The sequence below is a fragment of the Phyllopteryx taeniolatus genome, chromosome 13, assembly GCF_024500385.1.
Source record: "Phyllopteryx taeniolatus isolate TA_2022b chromosome 13, UOR_Ptae_1.2, whole genome shotgun sequence".
Classification (NCBI taxonomy): Eukaryota; Metazoa; Chordata; class Actinopteri; order Syngnathiformes; family Syngnathidae; genus Phyllopteryx; species Phyllopteryx taeniolatus.
This window is the reverse complement of record NC_084514.1, coordinates 16,603,464-16,624,157: the sequence shown is the minus strand read 5'-3', so window position 1 is coordinate 16,624,157 and position 20,694 is coordinate 16,603,464. Positions and strand designations below refer to the sequence as shown.

The following is a 20,694-nucleotide window of genomic DNA, read 5'->3' as shown; positions in this document are numbered from 1 at the left end:
CACACACGCGCGCACACGCAATCATACATATACACAGAGGGGGGTCATACATTGCACATCTGGTGGCACACCTTTCCCCAGTCTGAAAATGCTGAGCCGGGCGTCACTGCAGCCAAGAATACAAATGACTTCCCAAAAGGTTCACATTACAGTACTGTTAAAGTCTCATTGGACAAAAACAACAATACAAAAAAGTAAAAGCCAAAGAGAGAGTGAGAGAAAAAAGCTTTACACCCAATCATCATCGTTTGCAAGAACTACACGGGAAAAGGTTGTGATTAGATATCATTAACGTCATAATTATTATGATTATTATTCATTGTTATTGTCACCGTTGTGATGTGTTTTTCCAGCAAGAGGTGGGGGGTGGGGGAGACAAAGTCACTGGGAGGAGGCCTTGGTGGCAATAGTTGACACGCAGTGCTGCTGGAAGTTGGGCGACATGGGCGAGCTGCAGCCCAGCCGCTGATGACGCGCACCCTTCAGTCCCGCGTCGCCCTCCACGATCCACGGGGGGGTGTCGGCGGCCGCGGGGCCGCTCACGCCTTTGGGCGGCTCGCTGGCGGGAGGGGGGTCGGAGGGGCCGACGTGGCTCGGGAGCACGCTGCTGATATGGTTGAGCAGGTCGCCGAAGAACTCGGGGACGCCCTCGTAACCTGCCGACACGGGTGCAACGTCAAGTTTGATCGGGACAGAGAGCGAGAAGGACGGAGTCCTGCCGCAAATTACGAACTCCAGAAGCAATTCACGCCCCCAAATAAGGTTTCTAATTGCTCGTAGATGCTACAAGATGGTGGCAAAGCACTGTTTATAAATGAAGCTCTAAAATTCAATCCAGCATAGTTACTTGACAACAACAAAATGGGAGCAAAGCACTACTTTCGGAGCCCACGTGATCACAACAACAGGTTGCTAAGGTGCTAACATACATAGCAAGGAGTAAGAATCAATATTGCAGTGAATGTTATAATGGGTGTCAGTTATCCGTGGATTTTCGCTATTCGGGGTCCAGCGTGGTCTTTATCCAAAGTGAATGCACTGTACTTTATCATTTCATAACCATTTTGAAATTAAAACTAGGTTGCCAACAGCGTCCCAGAACAGACTTTGAATTAGAAATAGAAAAAGCCCCTTAGGAGGGCGCGCAGCTACCTGGGAAGGCATTGACGTCGATGACGGCATGTTGGCCAGTTTGGTTATTGATGATGACATCGATGCCGAACAAGGACACGCCCAGCGCCTGCCGCAAGGACCTGGACAGTTCTCGGATGACGTCGTCGCTTGGAGGCTGAGATACACCCTCTACGTTCTCCCTCTAAAAGCAAACACGAGGACTTGAGTAAATGGAACTTCGTTGAACCTCTGTTTATCACGGGCGATACGTTAGGTGAAAATCCATGAAATAGAGAGAGCATATCATTATTTTTTTAATATATTTTTATCCCTCCCACACACTTTAAAAACATTCAAAATTACTAAAACGCAAGTTTAAACACGTTGTAAATAGATTTGAACGCAAACATACAAACAAGCATCAAATGCATAGCAAATACTGTACAGTATTGTACTATCGCTATTTTGACAGTTGCGGAACTCTGTCCCCCCTGGAGCCTATCTCGGAGTTCTATTCTCTCCTGAATGATCTTGATCAGGATGATCTTCTGGTGTTCACTACCAGAAGCTTTCAAAGATGCAGGACGCTCGGGGGCCATCTTAGGGCTTAAAACCAAACTCCGTGCTCTAGCCGACAATGTGTAATGTTCAATTCAATTCAATTTATTTTTGTTTGTTTGTTTGATTTATTTTCAGTTGTACGTATTCCAAATGAACTGACGAACAAATGTTGTTGATCTTATCTTTGAGTCGACATGACATATTCATAATACCACCTTGAGTTGACGAGGAGGAACTTAAAGTTCCGGCGGTCAGAAATGTGAAATTTTACAGCTCATTAGTGAGCTGGCTACTTCGGGATTTATGGAGGAAGAGGTAAAAACTAACAATTATCATGGGAGGTGGAATGCACCTTTATCCTGCCATCTAACAAACAACCCAACCAAACATAATGCAAGCGCTCGCCTTGTTTGTGCTTGCCGGAGTGAAAACGTGTGCTTGCTAAGGTGACATTAGATCTGAGTCGTACCGAGTTTAAGTCTGAGGACGACTCCGGCTTGGAAACGTTGTGGCTGTTGAAGAAAATGGCTTTCCTGTCTGAAGAGACAACAAAGGAAAAGTGAGTACTAGATACTGTATTGGTTCATTAGAAACACTAGGTGGCGACAAATCCCAATCTTTGACTTCGAAATGTCTGAATCCACTTAACAAGCACCCAATTTAGTGGCGGTCATACGTTTAAGGAAGCCAAATGTAGGACTCTTTGCATCAAATTAACACCTCTCACTTATTAAATATGACCACAAAGACTTAAATATTGTATCACAATATTTTATGACACTTTGCCATAATATTTTTCAGAGTCACTGGTGGTGTAGTCGTTCACACAGATGACTGGTGCAGCCAGCGTGGGATTGATTGACAAACTCAGTGGTACTGAAAATGGATGGAATTTTTTTTATTTCCTAGAGAAGAAAAAGTATGAAGCATTTTTATAGTGAATGCTGACCAATTACAAATCAGTCCCAAAATGTTGGATATGTTGCATTTTAATAACTGCTGTAGTTAAGGTTTGAAGGAGAGGAGTTATTATTAAGGACAATTAAAGTCAAATCTAATGGAAGACTTTTTCGGGACCTGGAGGACCTGGACTATGACGAGCAGGACTAAAAGACAACCCTCAGTGTGCCAGTGTTAATTGTTTCTCAGTGGAGACGAATACATGAAACGTGGTTCAAGCACAACACATGTAAAGGCTTTTACCTTTCATCTTAATCAAGCATTTGCAGCCTTTGACATTACTGCATCAATGAGTCACCATTTGTCTGAGTACTGTTGTACCAATTGGGATAGGCGTAATAATATCCATCCATTTTCTATAGCACTCGTTCTCATTAGGGTCGCAGGTGAGCTGGAGCCTATCTCAGCAAACTTTGGCCGAGAGGGAAGGGGTTACATTTCCTAGTCCAATTATTAGATCAGGGGTGTCAAACTAATTTGTGTCGCGGGTCACATTGTGGTTACGGTTTCCCTCAGAGGGCCATCAAATCTTTCATCACCTCATCATTTATTTATTTTTTTGTCCTGTTCGGCTGTAACAGCAGAATCACCTCATCATATTATTACATCCAAAATTTAGAAACTAGTTTTGGAATCAGAAATCAAGGGTAATAGGTTTTTCAACTATTGTTCATATTTGGTAACACAGAAATGCTTGCAATATCTCAATGTTATTTACGAAAATATGACAATTTGAAATATTGGTACAGATTTTAACAAGAATTATGGAAGTTGACACACATGATTTGCCTTCGCGGGCCACATAAAATCATGTGGCGGGCCGGATCTGGCCCCCGGGGCTTGAGTTTGACACCTGCGCATTAGATCAAAGATATTGATTTACTTGGCAGACGTTTGCAGATTACATATACTGTCGACAAGTATTCCCATTGGCACCTGTGGACAATTTAGAGTCTTGACTGAATCTAACGTGCATGTTTTTGGAATGTGGGAGGAAGCAAGGAGTACATGGAGAAGCATGGGGAGAACATGCAAACTACACACATTCATTCACACACATTCCGCTTATCCTCACTAGGGTCGCAGGCGTGCTGGAGCCTATCCCAGCCATCTCCGGGCGAGAGGCGGCGGGGTACACCCTGAACTGGTCGCCAGCCAATTATTATTTTTTTATTTGACATCTAAATGCTCGTCTGCTCCAGTAGACAAAGTCATTGGCCCACATTCTACAGTAGCAGCTGAAGTCTTTCATCGTGTTCCCTATGATAGGGTTACAAGTTCTATTGGACCAAACGGAACATTCCAGACTCAGTGCACCAAAGTGTCCTCGCTACACTGTTAGTTTTTTGTCCCAGAGGAGGGTGGGTGAGTATATCTAGACTGTTTATAGATGTGCACTGTACCACTGGGTAATTTTGGACAATACGAGCCTCCTGAAAAGTCAATTCTTCTAAGAAGCCTTCAAAAGCTCAGACGTCAGGGGCTATAAAGATATTTTACAACATCTTTTATTGGTCAATTTGAGGGGGATCAACTTCCTGGCTTGCTTACCTGCAGGTCCGGCGGGGAAATTCTTGAGGGAGGGCCTCTCCACCACCGTGTACGAGTCCCCCACAACAAACACCTTGTAGAGCACTGCATTGTGGTTGATGAAGCTCTGAATGACGCAGGGGGGCTTTACATCCTTCAGGTCATCCTCACTGAAGATAATAGCCATCTGGGGGGAAGGGTCAGAAAGAACGTATTGAGTTCATCTGATGTAAAAGTATCAATTTTTTTTTTTTTATTTTTTTATTAGGGGTGGGATGACCGCCATTCTTCAGGATTCCTCCTACTAGTATAGGAATATGTTGCTTATTCCTTGTTTGTTTTGCACTCATTCCAAAAATAAATAAATAAATAACTGCTAGACGATGTGCTCTAAGCAAGGTCCATACAGTCATGCTTGGATAAGCTGGATGCGGAAGAACTTGACCAATCAAACACTTTTGGAGATGAACTGGAGACACCGACTTGACATCACTAAATTGACAAAAAACATCAGTGTCCCAATACCTTTGTTTATGCATGGCTGAGTGACCCAACCAGTGTGCGGTGCCACATTAGTATGCCATGAGAGATCATCAGGTCTGCCGCAGGAAACCTATCCAATTTCACTGAATTGCTCCAAAAATATTTATTTATTTTAATTATTAATAATTTCATCCATTTTCTGGACCGCTTATCCTCACTAGGGTCGTGGGCGTGCTGGAGCCTCTCCCAGCTGACTCTGGGCGAGAGGCGGGGTACGCCCTGAACCAAACCAACAACCATTCGCACTCACATTCACACCTACGGGCAATTTAGAGTCTTCAATTAACCTACCATGCATGTTTGTGGGATGTGGGAAGAAACCGCAGGACCAGGAGAAAACCTACGCAGGAATGGCGAGAACATGCAAACTCCACACAGGGAGGCCGGAATTCAATCCGCGTCCTCAGAAGTGTGAGGCAGATGTGCGGACCAGTCGCCCACTGTGCCGCCCCCCTATTATTAATTTTATTTATTTACCACAATTAGTGTATCTTGGTTCATCTGTCTATGGCAGCAACATACTGTATTTACAGGTAGATCAATTAAATGCCCTTCCACTAAATGGCAGAAGGTACATAATTACCCAGGGAATCCACTGAGATTTTTTGTGAGCTCCAAAATGTACCTTGGCCAAATAAAGTTTGGGAACCACTGATTTAACAAGTGTGGCTGTGAGGAAAGGAGTGGTGACAGGAGGGAGTACTGCAGATATGAGAAGGGTTGCTGCTTCCTCAGTGCAAACAGTAAGGAGGGGACACTTACCTCATGGGAGTTGGTTCCATGAGCCACTCGAGTTTTGCAAACTGAGAAGCAAATACAAATATGGACATGCGTCAAATGGTGACAACATGGGACTATTAATGTGTATTTATATCAAGATTTTTTTCCACAATAGGTGTTAATGGGCTTGGAAGACTTACTGAAGGGGAACGTGAGTCCGTGCTTCCTGATCTGCTCGAGCACATCCGGGTTGCACTCGGTGTTGAGCACCATAAACGGAGGAGAGCAAATCCTCTCATCTAAGAGCACGACAAGGAAAAGAACAATGGAGAGATTTAAAGACTTCAAAATGAAATACTTTGACAGAATCCGACAATAAATGGCTTCTGGGAAACTGAAATAGGACTTACAGTGCTACTCCATTTTTGCTCATTATTTGAGAAGGGGGCCAATACTTTTTCACATTACTGTATAAGACAAACGGACTTAAGAAACTTGGCACACCTTCTATATCAGGGCCCCTAAATGAAACATTTAAGCGGTTCACTTCAGGGAAATATTTTCAACAGATATAATGTATAGCATGTAAAGTGGTGTGAAAAAGTGTTTGCCCCCTTCCTGATTTTTGTTTTTGTATGTTTGTCACACTTTTCACAATATTTCCCATCATCAAACAAATTTAAATATTAGCCAAAGACAACACGAGTAAACACAAAATGCAGTTTTTAAATAAAGGTTTTTTTTATTATTAAGGGAGAAGAAAAATCCAAATCTACATGGCCCTGTGTTGAAAAAGTGATTGTCCCCCCCTGTTAAAACATGACTTAACTGTGGTTTATCATACCAGAGTAAAATTTCTCTAGCCACACCCAGGCCTGATACTGCCACACCTGTTCTCAATCAATCTGCCTGACAAAGTGAAGTAGACCAAAAGATCCTCAAAAGCTAGACATCATGCTGCGATCTAAAGACATTCTGGAACAAATGAAAAAGAAAGTAACCGAGATCATCAGTGTGGAAAAGGTCATAAAGCCATTTCTAAAGCTTTGGGACTCCAACAAACCACAGTGAGAGCCATTACCCACAAATGGTGAAAACATAGTGAAACTTCTCAGGAGTGGCCCGCCGACCAAAATTACACCAAGAGCGCAGCGATAACTCATCCAAGAGGTCACAAAAGACCCCACGACAAGATCCAAAGAACTGCAGGCCTCACTTGTCTCAGTTAACGTCAGTGTTCATGACTCCACCATAAAAAAAAGAAAAAAGAAAAATGGCCTGCATGGCAGAGTTCCAAGACAAAAACCACTGCTGAGCAAAAAGTACATTGATGCTCGTCTCAATTTTCCCAGAAGACATCTAGATGATCCCCAAGACTTTTGGGAACATACTCTGTGGTCTGATGAGACCAAAGTAGAACTTTTGGAAGGTGTGTGTCCAATTACAGCTGGCGTAAAAGTAACATCATACCAACAGTAAACATGGTGGTGGTAGTGTGATGGTCTGGGGCTGTTTTGCAACTTCAGGACCTGGAAGACTTGCTGTCATAAATGGAACCATGAATTCTGCTGTCTACCAAGAAATCCTGAAGGAGAATGTCTTCCCATTTGTTCGTGACCTCAAGCTGAAACCAACTCGGGTTCTGCAGCTAGTCTCAAGCTAGTCAAAGTCATCACCTGAATCCTATTGAGATGCTGTGGCATGACCTTAAAAAGGCGGTTCATGCTCGAAAGCCCTCCAATGTGGCTGAATTACAACAATTCTGTAAAGATGAGTGTGCAAAAATTGCGCTGTAAGGGACTCATTGCAAGCTAGCAAACGCTTGTTTTGCAGTTGCTGCTGCTCAAGGTGGCCCAACCACTAAAGTTGCAAAATGTGTATAGGGAAACTGCAATAGGCTACAGGACAGTCAAAAAGTGGGTGTCCAGGATCAAAGGCGAAGAACAATAGCCTGCTTTGAGTGACCACCGTGACAAGCAAAGGAGCGGCAGACTATCTTCAGCGGCTAATCCTGAGAATAGTGCTAGGGTTGAGGCACTGATCAGAGAAGATCGTAGTCACCATTGAAGGTTTCTGGGACTAAGCCATGGAAGTGCTGCAAAAATTGTCAAAGAGCTCGGCTTTGCAAAGGATTGTGCCAGTTTACAGAATAACTAATGTAAACCCTCCCAAAATCACACAAGTTGAATTCAAAGTGTTTGCCAAAATAGTCTTTGTCCATATAGAAAAGGCGCCTAGGTCTAGATTGGAGTCGACGTATTGAAGTCCCGTTTTATAATGTACTGTTAAAACATGTTTCATCCATGAATTCAAATCTCTATTTATTCACACCAGGACTGCATTGCGAATATGCGATATATGATGACACTTATAAGTACCAGCCACATACACACTACACACTACACACACACACACACACACACACACACACACACACACACACACACAAGAAGCCGCAGACAAGAGTCACCAGACAGATGATTAAACGGACGTGTGATCGATGGCTCACCCGTCCTCAGCACAGGCAAATGGGTATTGATGCAAATGTTTGTATGTTTTTTCTTTTTCTTTTTTGGCACTCCATTTTCTTGATTATGTCCAAGGTTGTTCTATTTCGGTGCAAGTGAAAATCAGCCCTATCTTTTATTTTTTTTAGAATCAACGCTCAGGATTCATCATTATTTATGTTGTGACTCATTCATTTCCCCTCTGGAAAAACAAACAAGCTCGCACTTGGAAGAGCACATACCTCTGTCAAGGCTGAAATACAGTATCTCTAATATGTTTAGATGGATAAATCACGCTATGCAGGGTGACAGTCCAATCTGTAGAGGTCAGCAGTGTGCATTACAACAATGTTTTCCAACCACTGTGCTGTGAGAGATCATCAGGTGTGCTGCGGAAAATTATCCCACTTTACTTCTACATTTCATTCATCTTCCATTCAGCTCATCCTCACTAGGGCCGCAGGCCTGCTGGAGCCGATCCCAGCTGAGTCTGGGTGAGAGGCGGGGTACACCCTGAACTGTTTGCCAGCCAATCGCCGGGCACATATAAACAAACAGCCTTTCGCACTCACATTCACACCTACGGGCAATTTAGAGTCTTCAATTAACCGACCATGCATGTTTTTAGGATGTGGGAGGAAACCGGAGTACCGAGAGAAAACCTACGCAGGCACGGGGAGAACATGCAGACTCCACACAGGCGAGGTTGGATTTGAACCCAGGTCCTCTGAACTGTAAGGCAGATGTGCTAACCAGTCGTCCACCATGCCGCCTTTTTCATTTCATTTTGAAGACAATTTATTTATAATTAATGTTTCTTCGTAGTCTTTGTTCAGGCAGGAAAATTAAATGCACCTTCACCAGATGCCAAGGGTACAATTAACCTGGGTATCCACCTGTTGCCAGTCATACAACGTATATTATATATATTTTGGTTCAACTAAGAAGGCCCAGATTTCATACTGAGTAAGTCAATTTGAGAGTAAAATGAAATTAGATCATTATTTCAGTACTGGCAGACACATTTGTGAATTTTTGTTTGTTTGTCCTGAAGAATAATTGTGTAATGTATTAACAACCCTCAAGTATTCAGCTTTCTTATTCCTATAATGTTCTGTATTTTGATGTAAAATATGTGCCTTGGCGAAATAAATTTCAGAAAATGTGAATGTGTTCTTCCTAGGCTCATGCACCACCCATTTAAAAAGTTCGTTGACAACTTTGTTTTTACAGTTTTTGCATAATCCTGTTAACAACCAACCAACCACCCATCCATCCATCCATCCATCCATCCAACACAATAAACCCGCTTATCTTTGTGAATTGTGGGCCTCCACATTGGGGTGGACAGGACACTGCCCCCTACTAATGCTGAGGTCAGGACAAATTCACATCACAGTGTTGTTGGATTGTAGCTGGGCCCCACAAGTTATCACCAAAGAGTTATTTGTTTGTTTTTTTCCTCCAAAAAGGAATGAAAACTAAAGAGAGCAGTGATATTAACAGGTCCTATAGTTCTTCATGCAAACACAATTAATATGTGCCATTAAAATGACCTTTGTGCAACTGAGTCTTATCCCATGTTGCCTCTGCAAAGGAGGAAGTCTTCAGGGTCAACGATCACTCATCTCCGTCAGTCTTGTCCCATTCACTATGTTATTCTAGCAGGACAGGAACAGCAGCCTTTAACATCTTTTCAAGGAAAAGCATTGCATTTAACATCACTGAGTTGCCAAATACCAATGACTAATGTCAATTCTCTGAAACAAAAAAACGAGACACAAAGGTAGGATTTATACAAGGGCTTTGTGCGGTAAAAATCGTGTTGATCTGGCGGACTTTGGGGGTGAGGAAAAGGACGTGCAGGTGGAATTGGAGGGGGGGGGGGGGGGTGTATCAATCTGGCTCTGTCTAAACACTGCGTGCTAGCATCAGACTGAATGGAGCCGAGGACGACATTTACAGGACTTCATGATGGGATTCCTTTTGAAACGTCACCAACCATTTCCATTGCTTTCTTTTTTGTTCTTTTAACTGGCGAGGCCAAGGACACACGTTCCTCATTCTGTTGCATCATGTTGGAGGACAAATAATCACCCCAAAGCTTGTACAATTTCAAATTCAAAAGCTTTCAACTGCTGAAAAATAAGACTCCAACCTGTTCTAATGTAGTGTTCGGCATTACAAAGTATTTTAGTGCCATGCCATCAGATCAGAATGTTCCAGAGCTGGTGTCAAAAGATATACAATGGTACCTCGACTTAAGAATGACTCAACTTATGAAATGAACAGTCAACTCAGCCAATTTTTTTCCAAACAAACATTTTTGTAATGAGCGCAAAATGGTGGCAGCGAACTTCACAACAAGCAGCAGAAAGTGACCAATTCTTCTTCTTCAAAACAAATAAAAGCCAATTGCTTGCTTTGAGCTATTTATTGCCCAGTTGAGGTCTAACATAAAAGAGAGCTTCATGTTGTGTATTTAAACAAACCATATAACTTTAAAAAAAAAAATCTACTGATTAATGCTAACACACAATGCAAAACGCCATAGACAGGCTATTGCGGTAGTTAGAACCCTTAAGTTGTTAAACTCTCCCATGTTGTGTACATCTGTATTATACTGCCCCCTGGTGACGAAGACACACACACCAGAAGGAGCACAATGTCAATGGGCATCAAAGCATGAAATCATGAGGCACAAACTGTTTAATTCTTTACATTCTATTTAATTCTATTTAGTGTGTTTTTATGAAGTACAATACTGTAGAGTGCTATTTTTCTTATGAAAAATGTTCCAATTTTTTTTGTGGGGCTGGATAACTGCATTCCTTTCAATGTGGAAATATGATTTGAGTTAGGGTTTTGACTTACGAACTTGGTCACAGAACAAAAATTCATATGTAAAGGCACAGAGGCACTACTGCATTACAAATCTGACCTACAAATGTTTTCCTTCGAAGTAATCCACCTGGAGTCCTAAGGCACTTTTCCAGCGTTCTCTGCCATGCCTTCATGCACTCCTGAAAGAGTTCTTCCGGGATCCTCCAAAATCACAAGTAGGAAGGTTTCTCCTGCACGCCGATGTTCTTCTCGGCCGGGAGCTGTCGGCTGCCCAGGGAATTGTGAGTAGGCACGTTGTCATGGTGACAACTATGGCAATCTCCTGTATAGCAGCAGCATTTGCAATATTTTCAAAGTGAATGCCAAACATGGCCATGCATTGTGTTATCTCCAAGAGGGTTTATCCTCCAATTAGATTCATGAATCATTTTGGGAATATCTGGATTGTTTATCTGCATACACTACTCACAAAGGATTAGGACAAACACGTTGACATGTGGCTATTTGCAGCGATATGCGCATGCTCGCCTTGGAATGGGTGTCCACACTCCCCAAGTGTTTGTCTTTCTCATTCTGCAACTATGATTAATTATTAATCTCTCGCATAAACAGGACAACTGCTATGTTGAGCCATGGATGGATTAAACGCTGAAGGCGCAGGAACTGCAAGACAATCTGTTCTTGTGAACAAATTCAAGTGTTTTATATTGAGCAGTTTTAAAAAGTTGTTGACTTGACAACGGTTTCTGTCAGTGAAAACAGTCCAGCTATGAAAACGGGATGAGTATACAAAAGGAAACTTTAGATTCCACTGCGTAAAACAAAACCAGGCGACGCTGGTCCATTACTGCTAATATGCTAGTTTTTGCCCACTAATTCTTGCACTTAGTTTAGTTTAACTACAACAGCTGGGTGCTCCGTGACTAAGGCCATTTTATGACAAATTGATATAAAAAAAGGGCTCAATTTTCCAGAGAATGCACTTCAAGTGCTTCCTGCAGTTGAATAGGCTACTCTTCTGAATCATATCTCTGTGGGCTTTTCCAAGCACTTTTCTCTGGCAGTCCAAGCTGCTTCAGGACTCTGTCCTCCCTGCTGATAAGGTTAAGGAAGTAGGGCTGTCCCATTAAATCGACCTTCGATTAAAATTTCTTTGTCAGGAATGAATAAATACCTAATTTTTTAGAGGCTTCCGTAGTTCAAAGTGCATCCCTGCTGACCTGCACTGCCTACACTAACAACATGGCTACAGACAAAGGGGAGCTAGTTTCAGAAAGCACAGTCAGTCGAAAAGCAAAACTTTTTTTTTTTTTTAATTAATAATGTCTTTGCCTTTTCTATAAGTGAAGAGGTGAAATAATCCAAATTATAAATCTGACTTTTGTGAGAACTGGCAGAGATTATATTTTAAAGGCATATCACCGATCTCTGTGAGGTAGTGGTTGTGAACATAAGGTAGACTTTCTGCACTAAACCTCCATCTGACTCTAACCTTAACACACTTTCAGTAAAAACAAATGTTGATGGAGGGGGTAAAATACAAACTGCCATGGCATGCTGTTTTCCTAACAGGCCTGCTGGTGGTGGTGTGCCAGATTAGAATGTCTTTCAGTGTTTGTGTCTAAAGCAAACCACAGTTGTCAAGGAGGTTTGGCATGCAGGTCCAAAACCACCAGCACTGATGGAAGACAAGTGGTGGTGATGGTGGTGGTGGGGGCGGGGGGAGGCCATCTTCCTGTTCAAAGCAAGTCTACATAGGGGGAAGGTGATTCCTCATTACATAACATCCAATGTGTGTGTTTGGAGAAAAAACATCTTGTTGAGGTTCTATTTTAGGTAACTACAGAAAAGAGGTGATGTGAAACATCCCTAATCACCACATCCTGGCACCCTAACACACTCATGGCTACTCACCTTTATTAAAAGCATCCCTGCCATGTATGGTGCGACAGGAAATGTGCATGAGTCACAGGTGTGTTTACAGTGTGAGTGGGTAGAGAATGTGCCTGTGTCGTCACAGGCTCCAGTCAAAAGGCCCGCTTATGACTAGATAGGACTCAATAACAAGTAGAAGAGGGGGGCAGGTTCTGATCTGCCTGTGACAAACATACAGAGGTCGCCTCAAGCAGCAGGAAATGGAGAGATGCATTACTCGTCTTTAGGAGAAGGACAGGAGTTATGGTGTTAGCCTTGAGCCCCACAGGCAAGGATTAAACATCTGCTCGGAAATGACGAGGGCATATTTCAAACGAACAGCAACACTGTGGTCATATGTTAGCCAGGTGTCATTGGTGGAAGGGGAGAGCAAAGACAGAGCTCATGCAGCTACCATGACACCATCCTCATAGTGGGAGAAGCCCACGGAACGATCACTTCCTTTATTATTAGCAACTACCGCGGTCATCGGAGAAGCAAATAAACTATTGCTGTTCATTTGGCCATATTAACTGATTAGTGCATTCATTGATTGCTGAGAATTGTGACGATTGTGTCGAATCGATTGCTGATCAATCGAGCCTTTGTGCAAAGAAGGTTGGGGAACACTGGTCGAAAGAACAACAACACGTCAGCTATGGTCTACCCCCACGCAGAACTCCACTATGGCACACTGGCATGGAAACATGAGTGCAGAACATTCAGAGAGCAATTCTCCCAACCCATTAAAAATAATTCCCCAATTGATTATTAATTCAATTTAGTCAACTGACCATGCCAACTAGCTACTTGTTAATTTAATGTGAAGAGGGCTAGTTGGGCCTGAAGCACAAATGTATTTCCATCTACCATTCTGTTCCCCCCCTCCCCCCCTACAAAGCACTGAATGCTTAGGTTTTAAAACAATTCTTAATAAAGCATATCTTGGTGAATAAAAACACACTTTCCTTAAAAATTTTTTGCTATCTGAAATTACTATCAAAATAGTATTTAGTTAGCATGGACATTTCACTGAAACTTGTTGCTGGACTTTATCTGGAGAGGGTGAATTTTATTTGGTTGCCTTTTTCTCACCTTGCATACAGCTTTCTATCCTGTGGATGAGCTGGTAAGATTTGCAGCGGTCCAGCAGAGTCCTGATAGCTGGCAGGGGATCCAGGACGATGGTCTCGGGGTGGGCGTCGATGTAGTCCTGAAGAACATACACACATTTCAATACTTCTGTTGGGATCGGGAGCTCAGGAGTGTTCTGTACAAAAAAACAAAAAACTGTAATACACATTGCTTGGTCAAATCACACTGATGCAACACCAGCTCAAACGTTGAGTCTGAGTAAGTACTTAAGAGTATAAATTGATATTGATCCAAAGAGGAGTCCAATGGCATATTTTCTTCCATTTTTTGTCCCTGCATGTGTAAAAGTAAAGTCTTAACACATGCACTGTATGTATAACGTGGAGTCAGTACATAAGGATTACTCACACTTTTACTGGTTGCGGCTTGTGACATTTACACCGAAAATGTTTGCGGCTCACATTGAAAGTATGCAAAAGGACTGTCAATGTAAGACATTCAGAGATGTCATCTAAACACTGACATTCCGTCAAAGGGTCAGCATGCCTCACTTGACAGGGAATGAGATGTATGCCAGCCGGTCTGTGTGGATTACATCACACCATCTCTGCGTGGCCAGTGTGGGGTTGCCTGCTTTACGTAACAGTGCTCCATCCCCGCTTCCATCTCGCCTCGGTGGATTTCTCCGCCAACCTTCCCGCAAATTTCATTCCTGACACAAACACTGTCAGCTGGAGCTGGCTGATGTGTGCATTAAACAAACAGGCTGCCTCTGCACATCACAGCGCTTTCAAAAGAGCGCAGGAATGCCGTCACACACGCGCTCGCCTAAAATTAAACATGCTCTGCACACATGCAATGGAAATGTCTTTGTGTAGATCTGAAGAATTCATCTTAAGGATTTACCCGGATCTAAATGGGCGATGCTGATGAAAGTTCATACTAATCTTTCCAGAGTTTAGTGGAACACATTGATGATAAGGACAATCCTGCTGATTTTTGCATCCCAGAGGAAGAAATACATTCTGTACAAACAAGAATTTGGAATGGCCTTGAAAATGCCAACAAAACTGAGTGGAAACATCGTCATATTTAAACAAAATAATTTTTTAAAATTAATGGATCAGTTTATGAATATTTAGCTAGACAAGCACTAGTAGATCATTTTGACATACTCACTTTATGTTGCTTAATATAAAATTGGATTTTACATAAATATACAGGATATGTATTGTATAGCTGGCACGTATGAAATTGTGTTTTTTTTTTTTCATGTTTATTACCAAATTTTCTATATGTATTTGTAAAAAAATTGTTAAAAAAAGGGTGAGAAGCTCGGTCATCCGGGAGGATCTCAGAGTAGAGCCACTGCTCCTCCGCATTGAGAGGAGCCAGATGAGGTGGCTGGGGCATCTGATTCGGATGCCTCCCGGACGCCTCCCTGGTGAGGTGTTCCGGGCACGTCCCACCAGGAGGAGACCCCGGGGACGACCCAGGACACGCTGGAGAGACTACGTCCTTCGGCTGGCCTGGGAACGCCTCGGGATCCCCCTGGAAGAGCTGGATGAAGTGGCTGGGGAGAGGGAAGTCTGGGCGTCCCTGCTAAAGCTACTGCCCCCGTGACCCGACCCGGATAAGCGGTAGAAAATGGATGGATGGATGGATGGATTTGTAAAAAAAAAAAAGGGGGCAGGATACTACAAGCTATGCTGTGCTTCCTCCTGTCCCTCCTCGTTCATTTCAGTTTTTATTTAATCTTTTTATTTTATTGTATGCCCAATCGAGGTAAATAAACAAACTGCAACTGACTTCAAAGAGTTATTTAGGGTGCAGCCTTCATTTGGCAATGCCCTAAGGACCCTACAGTATGCTATTCAACAAAATCATTTGGGGAAAAATATTTCTCAAGTCTGATTAACTTTTGGAGGTCAAACAGCTGTCACACGTGATGTCACAATGTTGCACATTTTTTGTCATAAGTGGACCCACACGTCACACAATGGTGCACACCGATCCCAGGAGCCTCGCTATCTGCCCTGTCTATTGAAAAAATTGCTGAACAAATGGAAAGTTGTAAATTAATCAGAAATTCCACCACAGTTTGTGCTTACTAAATGAAACTGATTCAATTCAGAGACAACCATCCATCCATCCATCCATTTTCTGAGCCGCTTCTCCTCACTAGGGTCGCGGGCGTGCTGGAGCCTATCCCAGCTGTCATCGGGCAGGAGGCGGGGTACACCCTGAACTGGTTGCCAGCCAATCGCAGGGCACATACAAACAAACAACCATACACACTCACATTCACACCTACGGGCAATTTAAAGTCTCCAATTAATGCATGTTTTTGGGATGTGGGAGGAAACCGGAGTGCCCGGAGAAAACCCACACAGGCACAGGGAGAACATGCAAACTCCACACAGGCGGGACCGGGGATTGAACCCGGTTCCTCAGAACTGTGAGGCTGACGCTCTAGCCAGTCGTCCACCGTGCCGCCTCAGAGACAACCTTGTTGGTTAAAAAAAACAAAACAGAAAAAAAAACAACCCCAGAAAGATCACTTCCTATCTGCCACAAACTTCATTGAGGCCTGCTTTGGCCCAAAAGCAAGTTTTGATTCAAATTTTGCCAGAAGCTGACTGTGATCGTGGCTTGTCTGAGACGGAGCCTTTCACATAAAGATTGGGAGTTATTTAACTACAAGCAATGCTATACCATTTATAGCACTGCCAGCTAAACAAACATATTTTTAATATGACCACATGGTAACACTTAGAGCAGTGACTTACTGTCCATGTGGGATGTTTCTCCCTTTGGGAAAACAAGAAATCTTGAGGAGTGAGCTGAGGCTGTCTTGTCACAAAATTTAAATCATGTTGTTGATGTGCTCTTCGTTTGTTGCAGCAAAGTCAATGTGATTCAGTCGATTTGCACTAGTGAACAGTACCTGCACTCTTTGCACAAGCAGCACAGCCTGAGAATCATTCTGGTCTGCCTCCAGGATGAGGTCCGTCAGTTTGTGGATGATGACGTCCAGGGGACCCTGCTCTTCCAGAGGCTGGCTGAGGTCCAACTATGGAGAAAAGAGTATATCTGGGTTGGGGTTCAAACAAGGGATGGACACCTGTCTGACTAATGCTGGCACTACATGGTCAAAGGTATACAATGAGTTATTGCAGCATAAAGAGTGGGGGGGAACTGTATTACATTTAACATCTTCTGATCAGAAAGAGGCCTCTTTATCCAAATGTGGATAAAAATACAACATGAATCAGATATCTGCCAATGTGACTGCAGCGTGCACAAGACAGATGGACCCCATAACGAGCCTGAAATCATTGAAAAACGCCATTTTCACACATACACATTTCTGCACGAACAAGTAATATAGTACCCACATTAAAAAAAATATATATATATATAATGAAAGCATAGACCATTATATATACAGTAAACTCCTGTTTAAAGTGAGGCCTACGTTCCAGACCCAGCTGCAATAGGTGAAAATCTGCTCTATAAACCATATAATTATTTTTTATATAGTTTTACCCTTCTTATATGCTTTATACACATTGAAACTAAATAAAACACTTTTTAAAGTATTACTTAATGCCTGCTTCCTTACTTCAAGCTGTTTGTAATGCCCAGATTGAAGTTTTCTTCAAAACTGACAAATAAAACCATCCATCCATCCATTTTCTGCCGCTTACCCGAGGGCGGGTCATGAGGCAGTAGCTTTAGCAGGGACGCCCAGACTTCCCTCTCCCCAGCCACCTCATCCAGCTCTTCCGGGGGGATCCCGAGACGTTCCCAGGCCAGGCGAAAGACGTAGTCTGTCCAGCGTGTTCTGGGTCGTCCCCGGGGTCTCCCCCCGGTGGGACGTGCCGGGAAGGCGTCCGGGAGGCATCCGAATTAGATGCCCCAGCCACCTCATCTGGCTCCTCACGATGTGGAGGAGCAGCGGCTCTACTCTGAGATCCTCCCGGATGACCGAGCTTCTCACCCTATCTCTAAGGGTGCCGAAATGAGTTATCTCCACAGGGTATCCTGTGGAGATAACTCATTTCGGCCGCTTGTATCCGGCTTGTTCTTTCGGTCACGACCCACAGCTCGTGACCATAGGTGAGTGTAGGAACATAGATCGACCGGTAAATTGAGAGCTTCGCATTTCGGCTTAGCTCCTTCTTTACCACAACGGACCGATACAAAGTCCGCATCACTGCAGACGCCGCACCGATCCGCCTGTCGATCTCCCGTTCCATTCTTCCCTCACTCGTGAACAGGACCCCAAGATACTTGAACTCCTCCACTTGGGGCAGGATCTCATCCCCGACCTGGAGACGGCACGGCACCCTTTTCTGACTGAGGACCATGGTCTCAGATTTGGAGGTGCTGATCCTCAACCCAGCCGCTTCACACTCGGCTGCGAACCGCTCCAGTGAGAGATGGAGTTCACAGCTTTATGAAGCCAACAGAACCACATCATCTGCAAAAAGCAGAGATGCAATACTGAGGCCACCAAACCGGACCCCCTCTATGCCTCGGCTGCGCCTTGAGATTCTGTGCATAAAAGTTATGAACAGAATCGGTGACAAAGGGCAGTCTTGGCGGAGTCCAACCCTCACCGGAAACGAGTCTGACTTACTGCCGGATATGCGGGCCAAACTCTGACTCCAGTCGTACGGGGACGAACAGGCGTATCAGGGGGTTCGGTACCCCATACTCCCGAAGCACCCCCCACACGACTCTCTGAGTGACACGGTCAAATGCCTTCTCCAAGTCCACAAAACACATGTAGACTGGTTGGCCGAACTCCCATGCACCCTCGAGGACCCTGCGGAGGGTGTAGAGCTGCTTCACTGTTCCACGGCCAGGACAAAAACCACACTGCTCCTCCTGAATCTGAGATTCGACTTCCCGACGGACCCTCCTCTCCAGCACCCCTGAATAGACCTTACCAGGGAGGCACTGCTCCGCCCCTCTCTTCACCCAGGTGTCCTAAACATACGGCCGCAAGTCCGATGACACGACCACAAAGTCGATCATCGAACTGCGACCTTGGGTGTCCTGGTGCCAAGTGCATGTGTGGATACCCTTATGCTTGAACATGGTGTTCGTTATGGATAATCCGTGATGAGCACAGAAGTCCAATAACAGCACACCACTCGGGTTCTGATCGGGGGGGCCGTTCCTCCCAACTACGCCCATCCAGATCTCACTGTCATTGCCCACGTGAGCATTGAAGTCCCCCCCCTAGCAGAACGATGGAGTCCCCAGCGGTGCTGGGGTGCTGTGTGTACATTAATGTGGGGGGGAAAAAATGAACTTAAATGATTTTAGCAAATGGCTGCAATATAAAAAAAAAAAGAGTGAAAATTTTAAGGTTGTCTGAATACTTTCCTTATCCACTGTATATGTTACTGTAATTGTAAACCTTCAAACAACTTCTCCTTTTAACACATGGAGAGCAGCAACATATACTGTACAAACAGAGCATTTAACAACACTCACAGACATATATTCTCTCTGCTCTGTGGGAACAACGTCTATTACTGTAGCTTAGTTGGGAACCTTCTCTGCCTCTTCTTCTTGCTCTTAAGTACGCTGCATATCGTCCACAAGCAGAACCAGTAGCTGCCTGGCATGTTGAAACACAACATGGTACTACACCGAAGTCACGCAACTCTAAATTTGGACTGCGATATAGCGGGGGCACCAACGATGAACCACAATATATCGTCTGAAGTTTAAGTATGGAACATTAGATGCGCATAGACAATAACATAAGGAAAAAAGTTGGAGAAACATCGTGACCTGGATTAAAACCAATTATTATAATTATATTATTTATTTTTTGTTAACTTCCGTGTTGTCACTGCCCGATGTTGACACTTGCGTAGCTGTGTATGTGCATTTTGGGAATGTGTGCATGTGGCTCTTTTTTTAACGTGTTAGGTAATCATAATCATAAGGTCATCACAGATTTTGGACTATGAAAATATGTGTATATACACTGTAAAAAAAAAAAAAAAAAAAAGTGTAAATCCAGACGGAGATAAAGATAAAATGGAAAAAAATAATAAATTGGTATTCTTTGTTTTTTAAATTTAATGGGATCATCTCTGAATCTTCTGAACCTAGTCTTTGATTTTAGTTTCGTATTGATCTGAATAATGCTGCCTGCAGGAGTGGCCACGTGTGGTGTAGGACTTAGCTGGCGCCATGTTGCTTCAAATGATTTTTTACAGTTTTTTTTTAACTTCCAAGAGGTTCAAGTTATATTTGCTTTGGATTTCACGATCACTTCTTGATGTCATCATGCAAACTATCTTTCACCAGATGTGGGACAGGCGTTCGTTACATGCACAGCATAGTCAACAGATATCAAATTCACCTTTGGTTTAAAATGTATTCCAGTCAGGGGATTGTTTACACTGGCCAAGTGATTCACAAGTAAAAAATCCAGTTCTTAGAGAGAGATAAGTGCTTAGTGCGGTCACGTGCGCACACACACACACCTGAATAACAATTTGACCAGAGCTAGATTTTAGCTGACAAGCACTTCACTCAAGAAAAGTTCAGTCCTTTTCACAGTTTGTTTGTTTTGACAAAAGAGCATCAAAACAAAAAGAGCATTTTGTCTGTTTTTGTGTGAGCCCGCTTTTAAAAGTAAGAAAATACAATAATGTTCAGAGGTTTTGGGGATTTTTTGTAGCATAGCATAGCATTTTAGCAGATCCCTCTCAATTAGGGTGTTGAAGATGGAGTAGTCAGACAGAGGGATGAATTAGCCTTCGATGTGCATATCAAGGGGGTTAATAGTGTTGTGGAAAATGTACTTTATGATAAAAATAATCTGAAAGCTCAATCCAGATTCCAGACCTTGGCCATGTGTTTTATAAAAGTA

At 43.3% G+C, this 20,694-nt stretch overlaps 1 protein-coding gene across 1 annotated transcript in view; it reads right to left on the bottom strand.

Moving 5' to 3' along the window:
• Positions 1 to 213: 213 nt before the first annotated feature.
• Positions 214 to 20,694, bottom strand: part of itpk1b (inositol-tetrakisphosphate 1-kinase b) — a 35,722-nt gene continuing 15,241 nt past the window's right edge. Inside the window, exons 4-11 of the mRNA XM_061794673.1 lie at positions 16,735 to 16,860; positions 13,788 to 13,905; positions 5,628 to 5,726; positions 5,470 to 5,510; positions 4,186 to 4,351; positions 2,144 to 2,211; positions 1,153 to 1,315; positions 214 to 656 (exon numbers count right to left, since the gene is read on the bottom strand). Of these exons, the coding sequence (XP_061650657.1) occupies positions 382 to 656; positions 1,153 to 1,315; positions 2,144 to 2,211; positions 4,186 to 4,351; positions 5,470 to 5,510; positions 5,628 to 5,726; positions 13,788 to 13,905; positions 16,735 to 16,860 (1,056 nt within the window). The 3' untranslated portion in view covers positions 214 to 381. The remainder of the gene's footprint in view (positions 657 to 1,152; positions 1,316 to 2,143; positions 2,212 to 4,185; positions 4,352 to 5,469; positions 5,511 to 5,627; positions 5,727 to 13,787; positions 13,906 to 16,734; positions 16,861 to 20,694) is intronic.